This window comes from Desmodus rotundus, chromosome 2 (genome assembly GCF_022682495.2).
Source record: "Desmodus rotundus isolate HL8 chromosome 2, HLdesRot8A.1, whole genome shotgun sequence".
In the NCBI taxonomy this organism is placed as follows: Eukaryota; Metazoa; Chordata; class Mammalia; order Chiroptera; family Phyllostomidae; genus Desmodus; species Desmodus rotundus.
In genome coordinates this window covers 2,672,066-2,690,640 of record NC_071388.1, presented here as the reverse complement: position 1 = coordinate 2,690,640, position 18,575 = coordinate 2,672,066, and the positions used below count along the sequence as shown (strand labels likewise).

The following is an 18,575-nucleotide window of genomic DNA, read 5'->3' as shown; positions in this document are numbered from 1 at the left end:
CTGGGCGGGACACAGGACAGGGGACTGAGTCCTGCCGTGTGGAGGGGTCAGCGGGGAGATTGTCCTGGGCATGGTGGCTGCTTGCTGGCTCTCAGGCACCAAACTGGAACCCTTTCTTTAGCGACTCGGACAGGGCCCCTGTGTCACTGAGTCACTTTACGGGTCATCTGTGGTGACAGACCCCGCTGGCGTGGCCCCTGTGCCGAGTCTGTGTGCAGGCCAGTGCCGCCCACAGGCAGTACGGCTGCCTGGGGACGTGGAGGCCCGTTTTCAGGCCAAACAAAACAGTGAAGGTGGTGAATCCGCTACCACAGAGGAATAACCTACTGTGGTCTCCAAAGCCACATACAGGTGACTGTCTGAACCCCCTGCCCCATTCACTGCCGCGCTTCCGCGCTCATCCGCAGGGGACCCGAGGACGAGCGGTTGGGAAGAGAGAAGCCTACAAACCTGACGACAGAGCAGTGGGCCCAGCCGATTTGTATCCTGGAGGCCAAGAAGGGACTGGAGGGGCCAGAGGGCATCTGTTCTGGGGTCTGGCTGCAGTTGGAGTGTTCGGGGCCTGAGAGCCAGGACTGTGCACCCCACCCGCCCAACCCTAACATGGGCCCCCAGTGCTGGGACCGGGGCAGGGCTCTGCGCTTCGGCCCTGCAAGGCCAGCAGTGCAGGGTGGGGGCGGGGCGCACAGATGAGGCGGGAGTGTGTTCTGCCCACGCTAGTGAGCGTGGTGGGTGGGTGGGTGTGCAGGTGCTGGCTGGATGGATGGTGGATGGATGGGTGGGTGGGTGGGTGGACGGACGGACTGATGGACAAATGGATGGAACAGAACGTTAGGCTGTATGGTTTCAACATGAGGGTGGGAAGGTGTCGCTGTGACTCTCTGGTCACCTTCTTGGCCACGGGCAGGGCTGTACCACTCCAAGGAGGCTCTGCAATATTCAGATTAGGCTTAAAAACTTCAGGTCACTTTATTCTCTACATTTTCAGTTAAAGAAAAAAACCCTTGGATGGGCAAGCAATCCAAAGAGAGAAGCTTCAGAGACCATGAGCTTCCTGGTCTGAATGATGAGCGGAGGTCAGCACCAGCCACCCGGGGATGGGGCGTCTGGAGCTCAGTGCCCTCGGGATGGCGGGTGGGCACTGCCCCCCGGGGGAGCTGGTGTGGAAGGCCACCGATCTGGGGGATGGGAGCCCTGCACACCCGTGTCACACACTTGCTGTGGGTGGAAACAGGAGCAATCCCATCATCCCACTGTTTTCCCTCTGCAAGGGAACAGCAGCACCTCCTCCACACACGCCTTCCCTCTTTTCCACGATGGGGGACGAGGAAGAGGGAAAAGGAGAGAGGTCACACACAGGCTGTCGGACACAAGCTGTCCCAGCCAGGGGCAGACCTAAAGCAAGGCCCCTCCTGTGACCAGGCGCCTGTCCAGTGCTCTGCACAGGCAAGACTAATGCCTGGGCTTAGACAGAGGGGTCACCTGGCCCAGGGGTCACACGACTCAGCTGCTACGGCCGCAGCTCCACTCTTGGCTGAGCTGGTTTATGCTCCCATGTACAGGTTCACGGGTGGGAGGCCCTGAACTGCCGTGGGGCCATCAGTGAGCCGGACCACTGTTTGGCGCCCAGGGTTTGCAGGACATAGGAGCGTTCCTAGTCCGCAGACCAGGCGCACGGTCAAAGGAGCTGGCAGGGATTAATACGTCCTATGTGCCAACACTTTCTAACATACCTGACTTGTCACCCCTGTAGACTGTTGGGGACACTGTGCCACGCAGAAATGGCACGACTTGACCAAAGTCACACAGCTAGTAGGTGGCAGAGGCAGGCCTTGAACCCAGGTGATCTGACCATGGAGCCCCAGGTCTGAGCCCCGTGCACGGGACAGCTGGCAGAGACCCCAGGCCCCTGCACAGCACTCCTGCTCTGTCCTTCCACCCTGGCAGCTCCATCCCCAGGGCCTCACTCCAGCCACTTCTCCCCCCCACACACCAACACCGAGCCCCTGCCGCCCCTGCCCCTCCGACCTCCCTGCTGCAGCCCAGAGCCCCTGCTTTCTGCCTTCTCTCCATCTTGACTTGACACCCAAGACGGGTGTTTCATTTTTCTTTTTTCTGCTTACAATAAAAATGTGTCTCTTTCTCTTAAGTTAAAAAGAAGGTAAGCCAAACATTATTTAAGAAAAACACTTCTTTAAAGAAACTCTTTCATTTCATTTCTTCTTTTTTTCCCAAGCAAGGAGGCAGAAAGGCTGTTGACAGAGGTAGACCCCGCACGTGGGTCTGGGGGCCTCGCCGCACTTCTGCCAGGTGCCCCTGGGGCTTGCACCTGGGTCTTAACATGAAAAGGTTCTAGATCGTTCTGCCCTGCTCCAAGTAGTAAAGAACAAAAGCTCAGGATGGCTGCCTCCATGTCCTACGTTCCTTCCATGGGGGCAGGCCAGCAGGGGGGGGGGCAGCTCCGGGGGGACCTCAGTGTCCCCCACCCAGCAGCTCGGGCATGCCCTGCCCTCTGTGCGGCCTGTCTCCCCAGCTGCCACAGTGTGCCCAGCTCTGCCCTCCAGGCCTGGCCCCGGCAGAGCTGGGGAAGGGGCTCTGCGCCCCTGGCAAGAGCAGGCGGGAGGGAAGCCCAGAGACAGGCAGGGGAGCAGCACCAGGCCCACAGCCTTCCCCAGGCCAACCCATGGGGGGACCTCGGGGACGCATCCCCCTCCCCCACCCCTGCTGAGAGCTGCCCGGGCAAAGGGTTCTTTAACCTGTTATAATTTCCAAAGAAAACCTTTGTGTCTATTTTAAAACAACTCATCTCCAATGCTTCAGGTTCAGGGGTTAAGTCACCCCCTGGCCCCTAGGTGACAGGGCAGCTCTCTCCAAGGCGAGGCTGGGTGCTCAGGCCCTGCCACCAGGGTCCCCATGCCCAAGCCCAGCGCTCACTGTGGACCAGGCGCCCTAATGAGAACCCTGCGTGGGAGGCAGCACTTTGGTGCCTTTGTGACAGAGGAGGCCCCTGAGCGCAAAAACGCACAGTCAGGGGGCAATGCGGCTGTGAGCCCGAGTCAGCCTGAGGGAAAAGAGGCCGGTGTCACTGACTAAATAGCAGGGGTGGCGTGCTTTAAAAATCCCTGCGGCACACAGGCACACCGGCACACCGGTGGAAGATGGCTGCTCTAGAACAGAGAGAGCAGACGTCCCCTTTGCTCACAGCAGCTCTCTGAGCCTCCTCTCCCCAGCCCCGCACCCCCAAACACACCCTCAAGGGTGTGGGCACGTGAACCTGAAAGGAAAAGCCCGGTCAGCCCCCTGACAAGGGCTGTGCTTCACACCCCCTCCCCTCCCAGAGGGAGGCCCCTCTGCCAGCTGGCCGGGCCACACCTCCCTGGACTCTGTGTCCTCCCCAGTGCTGACACAGCAGGGCCTGAAAGGGACCTTGATGATGTCATCACCTGGGGCACTGAGTTGGGCTCTGACCACAGCTCCCCGACCCCGTCCCCGCTGCTGCCTCTGAGAACCAACTGGGAATAAGATGTCCAGCGTGCTCAGGCCAGCTTCTCGGAGAGTTACCCCGACGTGGCCAGTGAGCAGTGCCACCATGTGCCACCTGTGGCCACCAAGACATCTACAGAGACCTGCATTCGCCCGTGGGAACCCAGGTCAGAGGGATGGCGTGGGGGCTGCCCCACACCAGGGATGCAGCCAGCCAGTGACTGGGGCAGGCAGGCCTTGCTCTGGAAATTCTAGAGCCACAGGAGAGCAGGACCTGGACGCTGGGGGAGCTCGGGGTGTGTGTGGAGAGCATCGGAGCCAAGAAGGGGGCGGTGCTTGTGAGCGGAGATGAGCAGACAGGCAGAGGCACACGGGGCGCATGCATGGCAGGACGTGCGTGGCGGGGACGCGGTGTGACCCGGGAGGCGAAGCGAGGCGGGGTTAGAGGGAGGCTTACTTCAGCAGCTTGATATTACACATAATCAGCTCCTTCCAGTTAACAAAAATCATAGCACCCTCTTTCTCTGTCAGCAGCTCAGACTCCATCAGGGGTTTCTGAAAGATCTACAGGTGCAGAAAACGAGGCCATTCAGAAAGCAAACAGTTAGCCCGCCCCTCACACACGCACGCTCGCGGGCGGGGAAGGCTGCACCGAGGCTCTGCTGGGGCCCAGGAGCCCAGGCCCACCTTCCAGCACTTTCTGAAGCAGATGGCCCCTCGTCTGCCTGGGGTGGTGGCAGGTGCCCAGACAGGTTTGCACTGTTTTGCAAGGGAGGCCACTGAAGTGTGCATGACTGTCCTTCGCTCCAGCAGGACAAAGTCAGGAGGCCTGTCTTAGCCTCCCACCGCCTTACCTGCCCACCATGGGGACGTGGGCACAGCGGGCACAGCGGGGCTTACGGAGGCACATGGCTGTGGGCGGCTCCTCCGCCAGCGCCTGGGGCATTCTGAGGGGAGCAAGCCCTGGCAGCCAGGCCCTCAACACACCGCCGTAGGGACAGATTGCACTGTAGTGGCCTCAGCCTGGGCTGGGCCAGCACGCATGTGCAGGGGGTGGGCCACTCTCCTGGGCTCCATGACACGGATGGGCCCACACACGCTCTGCACAATTGGACAGTGTGCAGGGGCCCGCAGTGAACCCCCGGGGTGAGCCCCCGCCTGCCAATAGGTTGTCCTCTAGCAGTGGAGGCCGGCCGCTCTCCAGAAGGTTCTTTGGGGATGGGGACAGCATAGCTTTAAATAAACTTAGCTGCCCTGATGTGGTCCCCAGGGGCCCTGTTCCTCACAAGTCCTTGAGCCAACACTGGACCTGCCTCATACTGGACCGCTGTGCGCAGATGCCATCTAAGGGGTGACGTGCACATCCTGGACCAGGTATTCAGTGGCAGTCGAGTCTCTTGAGAAAGGGGCACTGCTTTTTAATTTGCACCAATGCTTTCTATGCATCCGTGGGGGCCCATGGGCCAGAAACCCATCCCACACCTGTCCTCCTCAAGGACCGGAGCACTGAGTCCCGCCTCCCCCTGTTGTTTGGATGAGAGGAGATGGATACACAGCTGTTGGGGGATGGGCCTGGGATGGGGGGACAAGAGTTCTAAACCATCACACTTCTCCTCAGGGGACAGAGCGGCCCTACGTCCAGCCCCGCAACTCGGGTGCGCAGACAAGCATCTCCTCAGATAGTGGGCTCCCTGCTCGCACCTTCCCACCCTTCAGCACGGAGCGGCCAGGGCTGCCCGGGAGAGACAACATGAGGCTTCATCTGGGACAGGGTTGCACAGGTGCTGGGCAGAGGCAGACGTTTTACAAGGGCAGGACACAGTGCCAGCAGTGACTCGAGACAGCGGCTGTTTTAAGATGCCACCAACCCGAGGGCCCAAGGAAGATGTCTCGCTGGGGCATCGGCCAGTTGGTGGCTCTGCCTAGACTCCAAATCACACGAGTCTCTGCCCATGCGGCTCCACATGGACTCCCCTGTCCCCTGACACGAGTGACGTCAGCCCCTCCAGGGAAGGACTCAGAGTCGGCCACAGCTGAGAGTTCCACCGCCTCCTCTTGGGGAAGACAAGACTCTCCCAAGCACTTTACCGTCCAGACATGCCCCCAACATCCGAAAGCTTCTCAGGCTGGGATCCAGGACCCAGGTCTCCCCTCCTGCCCCCACCCTCGGCCAGGGCCCGCCCCAGGCACCCATGGCCACTGTTACCTCGGTGACCAGCTGTAGGTCATTCACATAGTTCTCTTCTGTGACAATGAGCTCGTGGATGTACCCTTGTCGCTTTCTTTCCGTTGGGGTCAACATGTCCAGGAGATGCAGGTCCGAACACCCTGGAAAACATGGCCACGGGGATGATTCAGTCAGTCCCGAGGCGCCCACCCAGCCTCGCAGCGAGGGTCCCCTGGGCCTCAGGGCTGCTGGGCCCTGCGCTCTCTCTCAGCAGTGCTGGGGGTTGACCTGTGTCCACAGCCCCCCAGGTGGCTTCCGGACCTAACCCTTGTGCATGTAACCTTACTTGGAAATAGGGTCTCTGCAGATGTCATCAAATTAAGATGAAGTCATACTCAGTTAGTGTGGGCTCTAGTCCAATGCGACTTGTGTCCTTATAAGAAAACAAGACAAGCCCTGGCCACATAGCTCAGTTGGTTAGAGCATGATGCTGGTACGCCAAGGTTGCGGGTTCAATCTCCGGTCAGGGCACATACAAGAATCAACCAATGATGCATAAATAAGTGAAACAACAAATCCATGTCTCTCTCTCTCTCTTTCTCTCCTCCTTCCTATTAGTTTAGAAGACAAGACAGAGACAGACAGACAGAACGCCATGCAATGGTGGTGGAGGCAGAGACGCGCATGCCACATCTACAAGCCAAGCACACCAAGGACCACCGGCAGCAGGCAGGAGCTAAGAGAGAGGCCTGGAACCAGTTCTTCCCTTCAGCCTCCAGAGGGACATGACCCCGCTGGCACCTTGACTGTGGACGTCTCACCTCCAGAACTGTTGACAAATTCAACTTCTGTTGTCCTAGGTCACCCTGCCTGGGGTCGTTTGTCACAGCAGCTGTAGCCGACTGGTACAGGCAGCTCCCTGCTGCCTCCTAGAAACCACTGACAGCGCGCCGAGAGAGGACTAGGTAACAGTGGGCCTGCTCTTCCCGGGGCTCACATGTGCCGGGCCCAAAACTGGGCTTTGCCTCCATGGCTGTGTGTGATGCTCTCATGGAAACCACAATTCTCTCCATTGCAGGCGAGGAAACTGAGGCTTCAGGAGGCCAGCTCACATGAGATCTCTCAGCTGCGGGGTGGAGAAGCCAAGAGTCGACCAATCGCTGCTGACACGTTGACTCTGGACACCGAGCTCTACCCCCCAACACCAGTGCTGGGTCCAACACAGACGGGGATAACGCTGTCCTGTGCTGAGGCTCCGGCAGGCCTGTGGACCATCAGTGCTGCGTAAGCTCTCGGGGACCAGGCCGCAGCCCCACGCCTATGGAAGCTGGGCAGTAAGCCTGCGGGCAGCCACAAGCAGGATGCCCGAGGCCATGGCTTTGCTACTTGAGATGGGGTGAGGGGCACCTGCCCCGTTGCCCCTGCTCACTTAGCTGGTTATTGGAGGTTTGGGTTATTGGCAGAGGTTGCCCCGTGAGGCGCACACTGGAATGAGGGCGGGAGGCTCGGCTGTTGGGCGCACATTTTCCAGGCCAGTGGTCACCCCCTCCTTTCTGTTGAGGGCTCTTCATTTAATCCCAGAAATCAGATTTGTAAAATAGACCCAGAGGTGTTCTGCACGGTGGTGGGGATGGGTACGCCAAGTCCCATTCACTGGTTGTTCTCGTCCCTTCTCCCCACAAGGGGGCGCGATGGAGCACAGTGTGCAAACCCTTGCTGGAATCAGGGTTTCAGAAAGTGTGTGTCCGGGACCAGCAGCCTCAGCGCAACCTGGGAGCCTGTTAGAAATGCAAATTCTCCTGCCCCCAAGTCTGGACTTGGGTCCTGAAATCTGTGATTTACCAAGTTCTCCAGATGATTATTGTAGGCGCACTGCTATCGGGGGTTCCTCCGAGTTTCCACCTTCCCACGAGAGAGGTATCGGGCTCGTGTGGGAGGTATGTGGTCTGTATGCTGGAACCTCCTGCAAACAGAATGGCCCCTCTGGCGTGAATGAGGTCACAGAATTCTTGGCAGATGCTTCACTGTGCTAGAGATGAACTCTGAGCTGGGGTGCTTCCAGCCCTCGCTGAGGCCGCTCCCCTAGCCAAATGCCCTTTTCTGGAATGCTGTAGCTTCCATCCCGAGGCAGGTCAATCCCGGGATGGGCAGATGGCGCCGCAAAAGCAGCAAGGACGACACATCATTATGTTAACACCTTCCACGCCCGTCCATTCGAGGCCTCATTCAAAGCCACAGCCACGAACCTCCGGGTACGAACCTCCAGGCATGTCTGTGGATGGGTCCGGGACGTGGGCCCTCTCTCCGCCACCAGCTTGGCCCAGCTGTTCCGCCTGCCTCAGGGTGTGGGTTGCGCTGTGTTAAAACCACTGCATCAACTATGAACTCTCAGGAAGGAAGCCAGTAGGGCAGTCTGTGCAGCGACTTCTGTGCCTGCGCGCGTGGGGCCGACGGGAAGCAGCGTGCTGCGACCCGTGTCTTTGCTCTCACTGGGAAAGCCACCCACCCAGGAGACGCTCTTCGGTGTGAGGAACGCGTCTTGTGCCTGACATTCTTACCGAACTTTTCTGTCTGGGAGCCCGCGGGCCAAGACGAGGGCCAGGCTTGTTAAAGGGTGGAAGGCGGGACTTCTGGGAACTGCAGGGATTTCCAGGGCGCGCCTTCTGGCGGGCGCTACCACCGCGGGGCTGAACCCGCCTCCCGAGCACTGCATGCAGATGTTTGCAGGGACCCCGCTGTGGGTTGGACTGGGCTCCGGCTGGCCCAGTCTCCCAAACGTCCCCGAGGGTCACTGTTTCCCCTGGAGAACCTGATAGACACTGTGCTCTGGCCCCAGAAAACGCGTACAATGCACACAGCACACATTTGCGCGCAATTTTATGGGGTTCACAGGCCCTCTCAAGCTTGTTCGTGGGTCTCACACATTACTTCCTTTGGCCAGTATTTACTGGTGCCCTACCGTGAGTCTGGCCCCCACTTTGCTGGAGGGTGAGGATAAGTGATGGAACAGATGTCTGCCCTGCACCCCACACCCAATGAAGATGGTGCTGCCCCCAACCCAGGTCGAAGGTGGTGCTGCTGCTGCCCCACGGGATATGGTGGTGCTGCCCCCCTCAGGTTGAACATGGTACTGCCCTCCTACAGGTTGAAGGTGGTGCTGCCCCCCTCAGGTTGGACATGGTACTGCCCTCCTACAGGTTGAAGGTGGTGCTGCCCCCTCCTGGAGCCCTGGGCTGAGAATGGGTTCCTCGTGGCATAAGGACCAGAGCTGATGGTTGGCATTTGGTGGGCTGCACCAGGCGGCCTGCAGTGTGCAGAACACACAATTTCCCACCCCAGATGCCACAGCTCCCCACTGAGGAACAGTTATGCTACTAGAAAGTGGCACTGCACCCAGCCCAGGGTCACACTCTGCAGCAAGGACAGTGCAGGAGACCAGAAGACACACTTAGAATGACTGAGGAACCAGAACCGAGGGCCCGTGATGGGGGATGACAGGCCCTGGCTTGGTTCGAGTTTCAAAAGTTGTTCCTCTTCGAGTTTCCATGGTGTCGCTTTGAAGCAGCCCAGAGACAGAGCAGAGGTCCGGGCTGGATCCAGGCCACTGGGGCAAGAATGCCAGGTGCCAGGGCCAGGTCAGGGCAACTTGGGGGTCTGCTGCCCACAGCATGTCAGGGGCTCGAGAAGGCTGCACGGTCATCCCCCCAGCAGGCCGGGCTGAGCCGGTGGAGCTGAAGTATGCGGGGTAGGGCTGCTGAGTGTGGGCTGCCTGCCCCAGCAAATGCCACCCCATCAGGTCCCCCTGCCTATCGGCCTGCAGACAGGGACACCGCCTAGAACGCAGTGAAAGCAGAGATTTTCTGGGAAGATCTGTCCATCTCATGAACCAATGATGTTGGCTTGGAACCACCTTTTCAGCCACTGACCTGGCCCACGGGATGCTGTTTTAAAAATTCTTGCTGGTAAATGCAGACCAAGAGAAACATTAAAGACTTGAAACAGGCACTTTGGACTAAGAAATATCTTTCCTCTGAAAATGGAGTATTTAGAAAAACAAGCGAGTTTAAACTCCATCGTTCAGAGCGGGGTAAACAGAGCGCTTTGTTCGGGGCTGGAGCGCTCCGTGTCTCCTTCGGGAGCCCGGGTCCACGCGGTTCGCGGCTCTGGTTCCCGGAGAACAATGAGGGGATGAAGTGCCGAGAGTCACTTGTCATCTCGGCACCGGGATTCTGATGACGGACAACAACCCGCTCACACCTGAGACAGCACTGCAGTGACTCCAGGCAGGTGCGGACGACCCCCAGTGAGGTCCCCACCAATTCCTCACCATCCCAAACAGGTGGGCGCTCTCACCGAATGGGGAGGAGGGCTGCGAAGCCCCTTTGACAGGGTTCGAGTCTGGGGCGCTGGAGAGGCGTATGAGGAACCTTACCCCACAAGGCCATCTTGTCCCCTCAGTGGGACAATGTTCTACAAACAGCATGATCTAAACCAATGGCTTTATTACAAAAATCCTATGTGAGTGCGTGCTTCTTGGAAGTTCAAAGAACACAGAAGCATTAGGGGGAAAAGTGAGCGTCGCCCCTCTCACCTTCCCCGTCACTCTCTTTCCCAAGAGGGCTGCCCCGAGCGAGCCAAGCACATAAAGAGGGAGCCGGCCACTGAGCCAAGCACATAAACAGGCCGCATTCCTATCACAAAAGAGCCAAAATATACAATGAGTTGGTCAATAAATACTTATCAAGTTCCTAGGAAGTCCCGAGAGACACAGGAATAAACAAGTTAATGTCCTTGTCCTCACGGAAACTCACAGCCCTCGGAGAGACTGAACAAGAAAATGAAATTTCAAACAGCCAGCAAGAAAGAATGGACTTCGGGTCGCACGGACGGTGGGGACAGAGAAGTGGCGTTCTCGGTCCCGAGGGAGGAGGGCTCTGTTCCAAGGTCCGACTGGGGCTGGGTTTCCACGTGGGGCAGTGGGCAGGTCAATGCAGAGACGCTGCGGGAGGGAAGGTGGGGAGATCAGAGGCCATGCTGCCGGAGGGACCAGAGGAGGGGGCTGGGCACCAACCAGCAAGTCAGAACTCAGGAGACGGCCCTTCATCTGTATGGGCAAGGGTGAACCCTCCTGCCTGAGGACACTCAGCCCCATCCTCGGGCTCTGTGGCCCCAGGTCAGCGGGATGCCGGCTCCTGGACTCCATCTGCACTGAAGGCTTCTGCAGAGTCTGCCCGGCTGTGGGAAACGGGCCTCAGGGTCCTGGTCTCTCCTGCCAGGGGAGCCCACACACCCCAAGGCTTCCCTGGGCTCCCCTGGGAACAGAATGGAATCGTGCTGCCCCGGTGTCCCCAGCAGACTAGCATGTAGGGGGTGGCCTGTCACATAGGAAGGGCAGGTGAGGCCCGTAGTAGATGTGGTGTAAAGGTCCTGTGGCCACAGCACTTTGTCCTCACCTTGGGACTAATGATGTCTGGAAACCCCGTTCTCTAGGCTGAGGACTGCATGCTCCTGCTGTGACAGCAACTGCGCTCGGGGCTGGGACTCGGTGGTGACTGAAGCAGGGTGGGTCCTTGTCCTTCGGAGCCTCAGTCTACCGGATGCTCGGGCATTCGTTCCATCCACGCTCGGGTCCTGGCCGAATCGCGGGCACCTTCCTCCTCCCAGTCCTGAGACCTCAGAGTTGTGAAGCCCTAAGCCTGGGTCTTCATGGGGATCTCGAGGAGCCGGGGGGCCCGGAGGCCTGTGCGGGAAGCCAGCGAGCCCAGCTCCTACTGCCTGTGCCTGGGACCCCTGGGCCCCTGCGGCGGTGGCCTCCCCTCAGTCACCGCCCAGAAGCTCAGAATGCCAGTGCGGCTTCCAGATAAGCTTCAGGAAGGGGAACCCAGTCCACACGGGCTGCCAGGCAGCCGAGGAACCAAAACAGCACAAGCACAGTACTCGGGGGTGAGCCGCCGACCTCCCTTCACTGTGGACGGCAGTGGTTCATTTTGTTGAAGGCCTACCATTCGTGGCTTTACAGCCCACACTGGAAGGCCTGGCGTGGCCTCCAGGGCCCCATGCAGCACCTGCGAGCTCGTCCTCCGCCCCGTTTATGCCACCCTTGTTCCCTCCCGCCCTACGTTTCCACTGTCAGCGCGCCATGTCCTGCGACGTTGTCGGTTTGCTTACTAGCAGTCATGAGTTAATCCCTTGGGTACACAGGGTAGATTGTGGTGGTAAAAGTAGAGGCATTTTTGTGGGAATACGAGGGGGAGGCAGGAGTTTTGACTGGAAGGCTCTGGGAGTCTTTTCCAGAGCAGGAAGTCTTCGAGCAGTGGTGAGGGGCCCAAGCCGATGGAATGCTGGAGGACTAGGGAGGAAGAGAGGGGTGCCAGGAGCCCAGAAGCAGGGAGGGAGAGGGAAGCAGATGCGGGGTAACAGGTGTGGATGGAAAAGTGGTGCCGTCGTAAACCATAAACTCCTAACGGGGCAGGTCATGCTGGGCAGGCACACCTGGGACCTGTCACTCCCGTAGCGGCAGCCCCGCCCATCGCTTCGTGCATCGGTCACACACCTCGGAAACGCTAGGAGTGATGCCCCTCTAAGACAAGACCACCCTCGGGAGAGCACGTGACCTTGTTAACTGCCCTACAGCCCGATCCCCATCTGCCTTGCCTTCTCTCACCTCCACAGAACCCTCCTTATGTTTCCTCATTAACTCCACGTGCATGAAGGAAACGACAAGGCTCATTCTCCAGAGCACCTGAGATCTCGCTTCCCAGAGACAGGAGTGCCAGCCTGGACCACTCTTACATCATGTCAGGAGAGCTGGCACGGGCAGAGTTGCGAGCCTGCCCGGCTCCGAGCACAGCTCACGCGTGAGACAGAGCCCTCACCCACAGTCCCTGCACAGTGGCTGCCGCTGTTATTCCCCACTGAACGGACAAGGGAACTGAGGCACGGAGAAGGCAAGTAACCTGCCAGTCTCAGCTGACACACCGCAGTGGGAGTCTGACCCCAGAGTCCCGGCTCTCGGCCACTGTGCCTGCCCACAGGGAAGGGGACGGGCAGCCAGCTCAGGCCGCTGGAAGCAGGTTCCCCTGTCCCGGTGGCTCAGACAGCGGAAAATTAGTCTCTCACTGCCAGGGGCTGGAGCCCAGGGTGGAGGTGCTGGCCGAGCTGGGCCCTGCAGAGGCCGCTCTCCTTGGCTGGCAGACGGCCCCTCCTCTGCATGTCCCCACGGGGTCTTCCCTGTGCTCGAGGTCACTCCTGCTGACTGCTCAGGTCTCCTCTTCTGACAAGGACACCAGTCAGATGGGATTAAGGCTCAGTCTAATGACCTCATCTTAACAGCCTCCTTTAAGGCCATGTCTCCAAACACAGTCACATCCCAAGGTGCCGAGAGCATGGGCTTCAACACAGGGATTTGGGGGCACGATTCGTCGAGGAGAGAGGTGGCTGCAGTTTCGCCTTTGGCTGCAGAGCCAGGGAGGTTTTGGGCTGTATCGCAGGGGGATCGCCATGCCGGCTGCGTGGAGGGTGGGCCAGCACTGTGGCCCTCGAGTTCGGCTGCCTGTTTGAATCACATAAGGAGGGTTTTTTTAAAGCCCAGTGTCCCTCCTGCACCCAAGACGAATCAAATACAGTTGGCCAGGGCGCCACCAGGTGCCTGTAATTTGTGAAGCTGCCAGGTAGTTCTGACATGCGGCCCGGAGCGAGGGCTGCTCCCTCGGAGGGAGGTTGGCCTGAAGTCAGGGCGCCTGGGTGAACAGGGAGCGAAGCTTGGAAACCACACCTGCCCGGCACGTGCCACACGAGGGACAGGGGACGCAGCTGCTGAACCGCCTCCACAGGCAGGTCACTCAGAAGACTCATCCAAAGGGGCGTGGTGCTCGGCTCCTGGAGGCCACACAGGGCTGAAAAGGCCCTTCTGTCCGATGCCTTCATTTCACGGATGGGGGAGTGGATCCAGAGCGTAAGGCGACTTCTGGAATCAAACCTGCTCGCCACGCCTGCGAACCCACCAAGAAGCAATCCTCGGCGGGCGCCTCCTGCAGGACCTGGCTGGGAGGACGCTCTTGTCCCCAGAGTCTGAGGCTTCCAGGCTGGGTCAAGGTAACCCGGTCACCTCTAAAAACAACCCCTGGCAGACCAGTCCTGGTGGTCGTAGCCCACAGGAAGCTCTGGGGACTCGACCAGCTCGGGGTGGAGGGTCCGGAGGGGCAGGTGAGTTCTCGTCCTAGTGGAATCATCTTTACAAGGATCTAAGACAGCCTGGGGTGTCTCCGAACTTGGCAAACTGATCCCATGGGAAAGCAAGAGACAGCCTGAGCCCATGACCTGCTCCTTCTCAGCAACCGTGCAGGGGCGCCAGACCCCCGCCTTCACGGGGCCTCTGTTCCAGCGGGAGAAGGCAGCACACGGAACATGTGCCCCCACACGTCATGGTTGGGGGGGCTAGGCCAGCGATGACTCACCATTCTGTGATGAAGAATTCTCGTGTGAATTCATCTGAAATGACGGCCCAGCCACACACGTGGGGAGACAGACCACGGTGACGTGTCCTTTCCCTCGCAGCCTCGTCGGGAAGGAACGAGCCCGTGGAACGAGAGGGCAGCCCAGGACAGTCGCCCACAGACACTTCCCGAGCAGCCCCCACGGACGAGGCCCCCGGGGCTACAGGCAGACTGACGGGGAGACTAGGAGCGTGTGATGACAAACCACACACGGGGCGCTGGCCAGTGCGGGTGGGCGTTTTGCTATTATCGTGTCAGACTTAATGGGGTCCGGCCTTGCCCCCAAGGAGCTCACAGTCGAATCAGGGCAATGAGTGTCCCCATGGGTCTAGGCACAAGTCTGTCCCCTCGGGTTTCTGTGTGACAAGCAACTAGGACGTCAACAAAGGCCTGAGTCACTGCATCAACGGAGCTTGACAGACGGCAGCGAAAGGAGGGGTAAGTGGGCGGGCAGAAGGAGGGCATCTCTAGCCAGGCCACCTGTGCTTTCAGTGTGACACAAGAACCCGGGGGACACAGGGGAGGTCTGGTGGGCTCACCCGACAGGAAGGTGGGGTCCCGCCAGCCCTGGGCAGGAGAGGTTCCAGGGCTGAGCCACAGATCTGCAGCTCGGAAACAGGCTCTACGTCCACGCCGTCTGCTCGCCCCTCACGCCCCCCACCCCGTGCAGGGCCCGGACCCCACAGCGGGGCCAGCGAGTCATGTGGCCTTTTCCATCAAGTGGCCTGGAGGGCGGAGGAGGCCGTTCTCAAGAGGGCCAGTGGAGGTCCCCTGGTCGGCAGAGGCCCGGGCTTCCACTGAGGGTCACCACAGCCAGACGAAAGTTGGTCACCAGGTCTGCGAGGGGCCCAGCCGGACATGCCACCTCTTCAAGCACCAGTGGCTCCTCCCCTGGCACCTGCACCTGCCACACGTTTTGGTGCTGGAAACCGGAAAGGTTTTTAGATGACAATAGCCACCTACTGGAGGTCCAGTCACCAACTCTTCCTCAACTTCCCTGAGGAAGTGACAGCTGAGCAGGTGTAAGTGGTGGGGAGGGGCTGCGCATGGCAGGAGCCGCAAGCAGGGCCTTGCAGACTGACTGCGGGGTCCAGGTCTTTATCCCTCGAGGACCGGGGGACCCGGCTGGCTTTCAGCAGGACAGTTGGTCCTGAAGCTGGCTCTCTGCCCACAATGGCACAAGGGGCTGGCAGACCTGTCGGGAGCGTGGGGTGTCCTCACGGGAGGGGCAGAGGAAGTCCTTCCCCACCACGGCCTTCACCCGCCATGCCTCAGGCCTAGAGCCCCTCCCTGTGGCCTCCGAATGCCCACTCCTTCCTTCTCTGCAGTCAGGTCTCCTCCAGTCCACGCCACCTCTCCCGAGAGGCCTTCCCGGGCCACCCTGTCTGCCACAGCCAGCCCCTGGGTCACCCCATCCCATCCACCACTCGCTGAGATGACACGCTGACGTCTGTTCTGGAGGCCCCCGCCCGCACTCCCACAAGTTTGGGAGAGCACTGAGCGCAGCCCTGTCCCCCAGTGCCGCATTCCTCAGCGCCACTCTCAGGGACAAACAGGGGCTGGTTGCTGGGAGACTTGGGCAAGCTGCACCCCTCCTGGTCTCACTGGTGATGTCCAAGCTTTTGACACAGCATGGGCACGGTGTGGGGAGGGGGAGGAAGGCGGGGTGGGATGGAGGTTCCTACCAGAGATGACCTCAGTCAGGGGCTGTTACTGAGGATGCAGACCGCGGGGGCCTCCCCACAGGGGCCCTCCGAACTCCAAGGCGACGGTCCAGAGAGGAGAGGGCATCCTGGCTCTGCCCTACCGCCGGGGAGGGCTGTGGGGTGGCGCTCTGCTGGAGGCCTGGCAAATGGAGCAGAGAGCCTGAAGCTCTGGACCCTGAGGGTACCTCGGCATGCACAGGGGGCCGGAGAGAATGGACTCCCGTCTCTAGGCATGCTGGGGGGGGGGTGCTCTGCAGGCGGCGCCTCAGGCCGCACTGCAGTGACACAGGCATGGTTGCTTTAAAAAAGAAAAGAAAAGAAAAAGCGAGCTTCTGGCATGTTTGGGGGCTGAACGTTCCCATCCTTGCTGGCAAGAGAACACAAGGCCACAGAACACAGGGATGAAACACAAAGGGCCCAGTGAGTCACCACGTCTGACAGGTTTATTGTGGGGCGCTGCACGGGCCTGCCCACACCACCACGGGCACGGCATTTCAAGGCCTGGCATGTTCCTCTTGCTCTGCCGGCCTCCCCACCGCTGGCCTGCCCGGGAGGCACGGGGCAGCCTCTCCCCACCCACCAGGGGCTTGCAGACCAGGCTGTGGCCGTTAAGTCCCGAGTGCCAGGAGCATTCGGGGAGCAGGGAGGGGTGGCAAAGGCTGCTTCTCCCACGCAGGGGCCTCCAGGAAACCAGAGGGCGGGCCCTGGCCCGTGCACATGTGGACGAGTTGTCTGGAAGGGACGGGGAGGCTGTCCAATGTCTCCGAAACGCCCAGTCTGCCAAAGCACGTCTTCGGAAAGGTCCTACAACGCACACAACCAGGGCGCGGCCGGGTTCCAGGCCAGAAAGCAGGAAGTGAGTCCAGTGAGTGCCGCAGTGCTCACCCACAGGCACCAACGCCCCCGCCCCCCAGCGGCAACAACAGGGCGCTGCTACTCTCCCTCCCTGTGTAAACGAGGACCGGAGCACACAGAGGTTACGGGACTTGGCCGCCATCACACAACTCCTAAGTGCAGAGCAGGGACATGAAGCCCTGCTCGCAACTGTCACCTTGCACTGCTCCCTGGCCTAAGGGCCCGGAGACAGCTCTCCGCCCACCCCACCCCCACCCCACCCCTTATAGGAAAATAGCATGTTCCAAATTTTTAAGAGGAATGAGTCCAGCACGATGGTAAACTTGTGGATAAGCTGTTACTAGGTTTCTCTGGCAGAGGTGGGAATAGACTTGAGGAGAGACAGCAGCATGCTAGCCCGGAGCAAGGGCACTGCTGGTGGGCCTGTGTGTTTGGAGAAGCCACCCCCCATTCGGGTGAGAGGGACTGACGGTGGAGGGCTCAGGCTGCGTCCTGGGCTGTGCACTGGGGAGGGAGGAGCAGCGCGGTCTGGAATCCTGCCCAGCGGTGAGGGGGACAGTCCCTGGCGGCCGGTACAGGCAGGGCCGTTCTTCTCCAACTGGACAGTGTGATCAGCCTGGCCAGGAGCCTGGGGGCTGCCTTGAGGAGGGCAGTGTAGCTCCCACACCCTCTGCGTTCTCAGCTCCAAAGCGCAGGGCTGCTGCCCCCCATCCCCGAGACCTCAGCTGCATGCAATGACCTGCAGGGAGCACTGTGCACAGGCCTGCCTTCCCCCCGCTCCCCGACACCATCCTGCACCTCCCTGGTAGGGCCTGGAATGCAGGGGAGAGGAACGGTGTGCGTGAGTGTGCGTGACAGGGACCGGAGGGGAAAGGGCAGTGTGGGGCTGGGAAGAGGAATCGAGGCATGTAACACGGAGTCAAACGGCTTCCGTGAGGAAAAACGGCAGATCAAAGTAGCTTTCCCGTCCTGGGTCAGCTAGAAGCGACATCCAGAGATCTGGCCAACTTTAAAAATGTGGTGGGCTGCCTCAGCGCTTCCTCTTGGAGGCTTGCGACACCCCTCTGACTCTGTGTGCCAGGCCGATCTGGAAACAGCAGCTGCCGCCTCTGTCAGTCTTCTATGGAATGGTATTTATCGGCTTGCTGGCCCTCCCACGACCTCACCGTTCACCCTGCAGTTACCAAGCTGCAGACGCAGGCATGCCAGTCCCCACAAACCCCCGTCTCTGTCTGTCTCTGTCTCCCACTCTCAGCCTGTTAACAACATACAGCAACATTAGGGCTTAGCAGCATGGCGCACTGACATGGTTTCATAGCAGACTCGTGTTTTACCAACAACCTTCAGTGGTTGTGATCAACACGTATCCCTGAAAAACGCCTGCAGAGGTTTCCATTTAAAGAGGGGCACCTTCCCAAGAGGCCCGGGAAACCTCTGGTTGGAATGACTGCACGCTGGACACGCCGTGGGAGCCTGGGTCCCACGTGTGGCGTGTTCTTAGAGAAGGGCCAGAGAGCACTCCGGTGGAAGCGAAACGCTCACTCGGCTGTGGTGGTCTTTGACTTCATTATTTTCCCGCATCCTACTAGACCCGCCACATCACATCAGGTCTGTTGAAGGCGCTACTTTTTCCGTACGTTTTTGGGGGTCTGCTGGCATTCAATGTCATTTCTATAAAAATCCTCTTGGCACCTTCTGGAACTAAAAAGAATGAATAGGATTGACTCAATTTTTGCTCGAATAAAAAAATGAACATTCACGTTCTCTCAGAAATGACTTCCAATTTGCCAGGAAGCAGGACTGATTTGTCTGGCGCATTGTGCACCCAAAACCTGAGAGTGCTCCCCAACCCCGTGCTGGGGGGAGACC

General features: G+C 59.6%; 1 protein-coding gene across 6 annotated transcripts in view; it reads right to left on the bottom strand.

Annotated features, from left to right (window-relative positions):
- ITSN1 (intersectin 1) overlaps window positions 1-18,575 on the bottom strand; it is a 173,688-nt gene that overhangs the window by 16,344 nt on the left and 138,769 nt on the right. For 5 of the 6 annotated variants that reach the window (XM_053916815.2, XM_053916824.2, XM_053916819.2 and 2 more), the window contains 2 exons: window positions 5,690-5,811; window positions 3,941-4,047 (listed from right to left, as the gene is read on the bottom strand). In XM_053916815.2, coding sequence (XP_053772790.1) covers window positions 3,941-4,047; window positions 5,690-5,811 — 229 coding nt within the window. The remainder of the gene's footprint in view (window positions 1-3,940; window positions 4,048-5,689; window positions 5,812-18,575) is intronic. The other variant, XM_053916837.1, reaches the window with a different exon arrangement.